Genomic DNA, 9,573 nt, shown 5'->3' with positions numbered 1-9,573 from the left:
GCATGCTGAGGTTTTTTAGTGTTGTTCTACATCAGTTACAATATGCTAATCTTTCACACAAATGCTTACAAAAAACAAAAGCCTTGCATCACTGTACCTCTGATTCATTAATTACACTAAGTACCTGTCTGATGAAGCTGCTCTAGCCAATAGCTGCATGCTTCTTCCACTTGTAAACCTCCGAATAAGCATTTTAAATATGAATTGATTTTACAAATGTAAGATTGCTTATCCTTATGTCCCACAAGACGTTAAATCTGCATGCAAGCTAGAATTATTTCCATTTAATTGATCATCTCTACTTCTCTTTTTGTTCTCTGTAAAGATCCACATTGAGCCCCTTTTACCTGGGCTGGGAGAGGAACTATTTGCTTTAGTGCCTAGCACCCAGATGTTAAAAAATTGCTTGTGCTTAACCATAGCTAGCAGTGCAGAAACATATTAGAGATTAGTTATTAAGGACTTAGGGCCAATTCACACTTGCCTAAAAAATGTTCCAGTTTGGGACGGAAGGAAGCGGATCCTAATGTTAAAAATAGGATCCACTTGTTAAAAACAACGGATCCACTTGCCGCACTGCGCTAAGTGGAGCGCAGAGTCCAAACTTGGCACATTTTCCCGAAGCCGCCTCTGGTTCGGAGCCCTTCCGATGCAATAAATTTGGTGCAGACATAAATGTAACAAATATAAGTTGAATGTTGCCTAAATATAACTTTCAGCTTATTTGCAAGGCAAATTATGCAGCAAAATTTCAATGTGGAAATAAAATACTAGTGATTATAAAATTCTATAATGGTAAGTGCTGCTGGGGTGGTCTGATAGTCAGACCTTGCAAATGCATTTTATGTTATACTGCAGAACAGGTGCAGGAGATAGCAATTGCCCCTTCTTTCTGATAGGAAAAAGTCTTTATAGGTGCTCTATTAGAATTTCTGTTGTATAGGGAGTCACCGATGACAAACTCCTTGATTTACTAAAGCTGCAATCCTTTATAATGAATCATGATCCTGCAAAACGCCTGCCTATTTAGACAATGAAAATGTTTCTGTGCATGTGGTCAAATGCAAGTTTAGTGCACATATTCCTCATATGACCCTGGTGGCTCCAAACATCACTTCTGTTTAGCAAATAGCATGTGATGCTGCCTAATTACCATGTATGCTGTAAAGCAGTGGTAGGGAACCTATGGCTCGGGAGCCAGATGTGGCTCTTTTGCTCTACTGGTGTAGCTTGCACTACTAACTTACTCACGCTCCCCCCAAACTAAATGCCGCTCCAATTGTACTTGTATTTAGTTTGAAACATATTGCATGGCTCTCACGGAATTACATTTAAAAATATGTGTCATTTATGGCTGTCTTAGTCAAAAAGGTTCCTGAACCCTGTTGTAGATATAATTTTTTTTTAAACAATGCTGTAGCCCATGGCCGGTTCACACTATAGCACAAACGCAGCGCACGTGTAAATGCTGCAATAAGCGCATCCACTCAGGACGTGAGCAGATGTGCTTCTGCGTTTGCGTTGCAACCCCTGCGCTCACTGGTCTGCCGGCACTTCCGCTGCTTTTATTGTCGCCAGCACCATCCCTGCTCGCTGCCGTTCACCTGTGGAACAGGAAGCATGGGGCTTCCTGTTGGTTTGAAAAATAAAAAACTCATATGAATCCTACCTAGCAACAGGGAGGATTCTCATTGGTCCACATGAACCAATGAGAATTTTCTCTTTTGCAGGAGGATTCCCATTGCTTTTTTGTCAAACCAACAGGAAGCCCCTATACTTCCTGGTAACCCAGATGAGCGATGGGCCTGAAAAGCCGGGGCAGCGGTGCCGAATTTTGACGGGAAAGATAGCGTTTTTCATGCGGGGGTATGACGAGTGGAAATGGACACTGTCCATTCCCAAAGGCTTGCAATGCATCCAATTCAAGCTTAGTAATAATGCTGCAGGTTGGCATTTTGCATTTGCAGTCCAGCGAGTGTGTTGTGCATGTGCATTCTGTTTGACCGATGCATTTGCATTTACCGCCTAATTAACTGCGTTCCATTAAATGCAGCGTTTTCCCCTGCAGTGTGAACAGGCCATCACCCCTGCTTACTAGAGTCCATGCTTAAAACAAAACTGAAGCCAAATTAAAATAAAAAAAACAGATACTTACCTATGGAGAGGGAAGGCTCTGGGACCAATAGAGCTTTCCAATTTCTCTCACGGTCACTACGTTCCAGTGTCGTCTTTGACTGATGGGCTGAAGGCTTTTCTGGAGGCTTCGGGGGTGTTTGTGAGCCCAAGTGCTCCCAAAGATGGAGGGCTCCGTACTGCCCCTTAGTGCTTGCGCACTCGCGCATGTGCAATACGGAGCCACCTGTCTTCAGTCTCAAGCTCCAGAAGACTTCCGAAGCCTCCAGTGGCAGCAGTCAAATGGGGGTGATAGAATGAGGGGACCATGAGAGGTATGGGGGGGTCTATAGGACCCAAAACCTTCCCTCTTCAAAAGGTATCGTTTTTTTTTTTTAATTTGGCTTCATATTTGCTTTAAAACGAGCGCAGGGTGAGTTAGTGCATTCCTGATGATACTATTGTACACAATATGGAGAAAGACAGATGTTGGTGTTGGAGGTAATTAAGTGTGATAACACCAGATTTATGTAAGAAATGCTTTAATAGGGGAAACTGATTACTAATAACTTAAAAAGAAGAGATAAATAATTTATACATTATTTAAGGCATAGAAAAGAATATAAAAGAAAAATACGGTATTTTGCTCAGCTCTGGCAGTGGAGGATATCTGCCTATCACAGCGATTTACATCCTCTGCATAAAAAAACGTCAGTCTGTCCGTATCCTGGCATTTGTGATCTCACTTCATGATAAGATGAAGCACTACACTTATCCCTTCAGGGTTGCATTCATTAGGCTCATAGTATTTTGTTTATAGCACTGATCAGAAAGTAACCGGAGTAGCTGAAAACTGCATTCTATCAGATGATGGTGCAAATTACCCTTTTTAGGTTACTCCATACTGCAGTATAACGGCCCATCAGACCCCCTCAGCAATGTACTCATCATATTTTACTATAACACTTTCTATCTATGAAGACCAGAAGTGTTCAGCTTTTACTTCCCGATTTGATGAAAATGGGTCTTATCTCAACAGCTTAACTGGCAATATACAAGGAAAAGATGAAAAAGAGCAATTCAATTTTACATTGACATTGATAACTGAGGACAGTGACACTAGAAAGAATGTTTACTCAGGTACTTTCAGTTTTCAAACATGTGGCTATCTGGACTGAGGTAATGACAAGTCTCTTTCTGATACATATGGAGGGTCTACTGCTATCACTCAGACATCGGCAATCCTGGACCCCTGGCAGCCCCTCTGCCAGTACTGAAAGTCTTACATTGGCCACTTAATGTAACTAAAGGTGCTAATTTACCACAGCTTGCAAGCTAATCACTGTGCAGTCCAGAAAGCCGTGCCAGTCACATCAGCCATCCTAACAGCATACTGTATTACTATCCCTGTCAGAAACCCAGTTTTAAAATATCAGTTTTGTTCCAGCAGCTAATTGGCCACACTTGAAGTGACCATAAAAAAGGGGCATTGATTTTTGCTTTTTTTTTGGCTATGCTCTTCAGCTCTCTAGACTTATCTACAGCTTATTATACACTTTTAATTGTCCTCATTATCAGGCTTAATATGACACAGCTGAGAACATTTGTCTACTTGCAAATGGATGAAATGTAATTCCAAACACTTTTTAACATTTTCTTTTACTTACTATAGGAAAGAGTTAAAACCCCTGTAAGGGTTGTACAGTATTGCTTTCTGCATCCCCTCTGAGGAGATTTTTCTCTTGGTGATAAAACTGCATTGGTGATACCTGATCTAGCGACTCTGCTTAAGAGTGGTGACTGAACCTTGCAAGCTGCGGATTTCTTGTTGTATCTCTGACACAGAAAGTGAGGAGAAATCTTTCCAACAAGGTCCACAGTAAAAGCTAACAGAGGTTCCACCAAACTCCTACTTTTCTAAAGCTATAAGGAAAAAATCCCTTTTGGCTGAAACTTTACTTGAAGTCCCTATATCTGGCACTGTGGTCCAACATAAAAAGAACAAAAAAACTTGTGTTACAAATCTGACTTTAGCTCATATTACGAGAGTGAAAACACAAAAGTAAAATGATGCTGGAAATAGCCCATATAGTGTGTCAGTAATAATGGGTGAGGGATGCATTTATGGAGTGTCTAAGAGGGTTTATTTCCATTTGGCAATCCTTGAAAAGTGCTACTTACATCCTCACTGACTTTCATGCATTTTGACCTTGCAAAATGTGATATTTCGTTTTCAGAAAACAAAACTGCAGCAAATCTGTCCATCTCCACTGCTTGTGATTTAAGGATTTAAAATGTACGTTAAAACATACCTGCATAATATGAGTAGTTATAGTCTATTTTAAATATATATTTAAACAAATATAAATTGCACACAATTTTGCCCTTCAAGCCGTGGAAAATAAACGGTTTAACGGTCTTAGATCTTCTGTGGTTCCTGAGGAGAGCAATGAAGTGGTGAAAGATGGGGATTTAATTTACATTAGTTCATAAACTGAGTGTAACCTTCGGCTCCTGTTACAATTACGTCCATCCAAATTCTCATGGCCTCTGGAGACGGAGCTACCATATAATACAGCCGGTCATGGGTTTTAACACAGAAGGTCAGTGCTGGGTTGGGACTCTAAAAAAACAGAAATAATAAATACAGATCAGTGGTGGAAATGTTGCAGGTAACCGCCAATTGTTTGTTGATCTTCAGTAAAAAATAACATGAGACTACGGCATATGCACGTCATCCTTTTCCCTTCACATTTTTTATGTTTAAAATAGGACTCCACCCTAAACTTTTGTTTTAGCAGTAGATAGTGTGGTGAAGCATTAAAACCACTGTCAGATTTTATGTCTGCCTGGGTACTGGTTATAGAGATATCCTGTCATTTCTGAAGAATAGACACTGCAAGGATCTCTCCTCCAGACTGTTAAAGCAGGCCGTACACACCCATTTTCCTGGCAAATTCAATCAATGTGATCAAATCTGCTGACAATCAATGACACAAAAATTCCAGACTGATCAATTTATGATCGATATTGGCTTTCAGTTGATCGGAAGTATTAATTGGACCGGTTCAATGTGTTTGGTCTATCGGGGGAAGAGGTATTGACCTAAAATCAATTGAAAGTATTTCTTGTGCAGCATGGAATTGACTGACATAAAATCGATTAAAAGTATCGATCAAACCTAATTAAAGATTTAGGTCAATTGCGGGAGGGGCAGGAGCAGTATTCAATCGGTGGCCCATAACAGTTAAACTCTGCAGTTCGATAAATTTCTCAATAGATTCTCTGCTGGAATCTATTGAAAAGCATTCTGCAGTATATGGACAGAATTAATTCCTCTCTGAATCCTTTTTTTTATCAGAGAGGAATCTTCTGGGATCATTGGGCACAAATCTATATGTGTATGACCAAATCAGGTAAAGATGGCACAGGAGATGCAGTGCTAAAAATGGCTCAGAAATAGGCGGGCTTGGTAAAAGCGATTAGCGGCAATGAATCGTAATTATTTCACCTGATAAATAGTGATATTTAAGTTCAGGCCTGGGTAGGGGGGAGCTGGAGATGGGGATAAGGTTAGGCACTGGGGGCGTGGGTGGTTAAGGTTAGTAAACACTGGGTGGGATCTTAGGGTTAGGTAGAGGGAGGGTTCTGTGTGAGAGTAGTGTATATGGTGAACAGAAAGAATAAAACAAGTTAAAAATTCTAAAATATGCAGAGGAGGTTGTGGTGGACTTACCTCCACCAAAGCAGACACAGAACTGTCACTTTCAAAAACACATAATTTTATCAACATACTCCAAAAAAGTGTTGCTACGCATTTCACGGGCATCAACCCGCTTCGTCAGGCAATAAACAAGGAGTATAGAGCAGTAATTGGTCACGATAACGCCAAGCGCCTCTGTCTTAATACCTGTGTCCTTCTCTGGTGGAGGAGTAGCATACCCCTTTCTTCTATCTACAGAGAGTGACTTCTTAATCCTGAATGGGGACAAATCTAATCTCGCCACCTGCTGATACAGTGGTTACCTATGAGGTGACCCTCATTTGTGAGTATTATTTCATGTACTCTATCTATTTTCCCTTACCTTACTTACTACACTATATTGGGCTCTCGGTGTCCCTTCTCTGTACGAGAGTAGGGTTAGGCCATAGTAAAATATCAGTAAAGATTACCAATATTTTATTATAGGAATTAAGCAGTAGAATATTGGTAATTTTACCAATGTTCAAATACTGGCAGTCTCCTGCTCTATTTTTATCGAGCGCCATTTTATAGGTGTGCGTGCATGGCTACCATAGCTTCTACCCCACACTACTAAACCGTGTTTATTACTGTCTGTATCGGCTCTGGGCAATTTAAAGAGAACCCGATGTGGGTTTGAAGAATATTATCTGCATACAGAGGCTGGATCTGCCTATACAGCCCAGCCTCTGTTGCTATCCCAAACTCCCCTAAGGTCCCCCTGCACTCTGCAATCCCTCATAAATCACAGCCACGCTGCTGACAAACAGCTTGTCAGAGCTGGCTGTGTTTATCTCTATAGTGTCAGTCTGCTGCTCTCCCCGCCTCCTGCAGAACTCCAGTCCCCGCCTGCATCCTTTCCCTCCCTGCTGATTGGAGGGAAGGGACGGGGGCAGGGACCGGAGCTATGCAGGAGGCGGGGGAGCAGCTGAGACTGACACTACAGATGTAAACACAGCCTCACAGCACGGCTGTGATTTATGAGGGATTGCAGAGTGCAGGGGGACCTTAGTGGGGTTTGGGATAGCAACAGAGGCTGGGCTGTATAGGCAGATCCAGCCTCTGTATGCAGATAACATTCTTTAAACACACCTCGGGTTCTCTTTAAATGTTGTATTGGTTCTGCCTCTTTCATTTTATGACATTGTAAGTGTATATACTGTAATTGTACCTACTGAAGGGACATATCACAAAATATTGTGCCTTGGTTATGCAGAGAATATGTGTTATGCTGTGCCAAGGAGTGAATGTAAAGAATTTCCCTAACAAGTTGATACCATACCCCTTTGGTTCATTCTTGAATCATCAATATGTTGGTGGAAGATATTGTTTTTGTCTTGTATGAAGTGCTTCTTACAGTACTATTGAATATTAAAAGTTATGACCTGCAGAGTCATTCTTATTTTGGGCTTCACTCACTTCCAGACAAATCACCAGTAAGGCTGGATCACAATGCACAAGTGTTAAGCACTTCTCCAAACCCAGGCGCGGAGCTAGGGGGGGTCGGGGTAGGACAAGTGCCCCGGGGCGCTAGGTCCCCGAGGGCGCCGCCAGCTCCTCAGCTGCAGTGTTTTTTTTATTCATATCATTTATTTATTATACGCTGCTACGCAGCGCTCAGCCGCTCACCGCCGGGCCGCCCGGATCTCCCCCACTCAGCGAGTGACGTCACTGACGTCACACGTCATGATCGCCGGCGCTGCACCGCCGCGCAGCGTCCATATACTAGTGGAACGCTGCGCAGAGCGGCAGCCGGCAAGTGAGTGGAAGAGGCGCCGCCAGCCCAGCCCAGCACACCACACCGGCCCTGAGCCCCAGCCATCCCTAGGCCTAGAGCGAGGCTGCGAGGCTAAACAAACAGGCAGCCGGCCGCAGACAGCGTGAGCGTGGACTCGTGGAGGCCCAGGTTAGGTGAAGCTGAGCTGAGCCCAGGACCAAAGGCAGGTGCCCCCCTCCCTGGCTCCCCAGCAGGAGGGGAGCAGGCTGCTCCCCTCCTGCTGGGGAGCCAGGGAGGGGGGCACCTGGTTACCTACTCTGGGCATATATACCCCTGCCTACATATACTGGGCATATATACCCCTGGCTACATATACTGGGCATATATACCCCCTGGCTAAATAGACTGGGCATATATACCCCTGGCTACATATACTGGGCATATATACGCCCTGGCTACATATACTGGGCATATATACCCCCTGGCTACATATACTGGGCATATATACCCCTGGCTACATATACTGGGCATATATACCCCCTGGCTACATATACTGGGCATATATACCCCCTGGCTACATATACTGGGCATATATACCCCCTGGCTACATATACTGGGCATATATACCCCCTGGCTACATATACTGGGCATATATACCCCCTGGCTAAATGGACTGGGCATATATACCCCCTGGCTACATATACTGGGCATATATACCCCCTGGCTACATATACTGGGCATATATACCCCTGGCTACATATACTGGGCATATATACCCCTGGCTACATATACTGGGCATATATACCCCCTGGCTACATATACTGGGCATATATACCCCCTGGCTACATATACTGGGCATATATACCCCCTGGCTACATATACTGGGCATATATACCCCTGGTACATATACTGGGCATATATACCCCTGGCTACATATACTGGGCATATATACCCCTGGCTACATATACTGGGCATATATACCCCTGGCTACATATACTGGGCATATATACCCCCTGGCTACATATACTGGGCATATATACCCCTGGCTACATATACTGGGCATATATACCCCCTGACTACATATACTGGGCATATATACCCCTGGCTACATATACTGGGCATATATACCCCTGGCTACATATACTGGGCATATATACCCCTGGCTACATATACTGGGCATATATACCCCTGGCTACATATACTGGGCACATATACCTCTGGCTACATATACTGGGCACACATACCCCTGCCTACATATACTGGGCACATATACCCCTGGCTACCTGTTCTGTGGACATCTCTACCCCTGGCTACCTGTTCTGGGGACATCTATACCGCTGGCCACCTATTCTGGGGACATCTATACTGCTGGCCACCTATTCTGGGGACAACTATAGACCTGGGGCTACCTATTTTTGGGGAACCACGTCAGATTGAGTGTATTTTGGAGAACTGCTGCCAGGTGAGAGGTGTCTACCATATTAATGGGGCATTCTACCTATTTATGTGAAATGCTGTCTATTTATGTGACTCATGACTGCTGAATTTGTCTTGTTGTGGGCCTCATGGTTACTGAATTTGTCTTGTTGGGGGCCTCATGATTTGTTGGGGGCCTCAAGATCGCTGAATTTGTCTTGTTGGGGGCCTCATGATTGCTGAATTTGTCTTGTTGGGGGCCTCATGATTGCTAAATTTGTCTTGTTGGGGGCCTCATGATTGCTGAGTTGGTTATGTTGGGGGCCTCATGATTGCTGAATTTGTCTTGATGGGGGGGGGGGGGCTCATGATTGCTGAATTTGTCTTGGAACATGCTGGAAGGTACATACTGAGGGAGGGTGGGTGAGCGTGAGCCTGCTAACCTCCATATACATTTGGCTCCACCCATAAACACGCCCACATTTATTATATGACCACGCCCCTTTTTGGCGCGGCGCAACCTTGACTTTGGGGGGCGCATTAATAGTCTTTGTCCCCGGGCGCTGAAAACCCTAGCTACGCCTCT

The 9,573-nt window shown here is 43.8% G+C and overlaps 1 protein-coding gene across 11 annotated transcripts in view; it reads right to left on the bottom strand.

Moving 5' to 3' along the window:
• Positions 1 to 4,233: 4,233 nt before the first annotated feature.
• The window catches only part of PHLDB1 (pleckstrin homology like domain family B member 1), a 190,484-nt gene continuing 185,144 nt past the window's right edge, over positions 4,234 to 9,573 (bottom strand). For all 11 annotated transcript variants that reach the window (XM_068240824.1, XM_068240823.1, XM_068240826.1 and 8 more), the window contains one exon: positions 4,234 to 4,735. In XM_068240824.1, the coding sequence (XP_068096925.1) occupies positions 4,595 to 4,735 (141 nt within the window). In that variant the 3' untranslated portion in view covers positions 4,234 to 4,594. The remainder of the gene's footprint in view (positions 4,736 to 9,573) is intronic.

Source organism: Hyperolius riggenbachi, chromosome 6, assembly GCF_040937935.1.
Source record: "Hyperolius riggenbachi isolate aHypRig1 chromosome 6, aHypRig1.pri, whole genome shotgun sequence".
In the NCBI taxonomy this organism is placed as follows: domain Eukaryota; kingdom Metazoa; phylum Chordata; class Amphibia; order Anura; family Hyperoliidae; genus Hyperolius; species Hyperolius riggenbachi.
The sequence above is the reverse complement of the archived record's forward strand: the minus strand, read 5'-3'. Positions and strand labels throughout refer to the sequence as shown.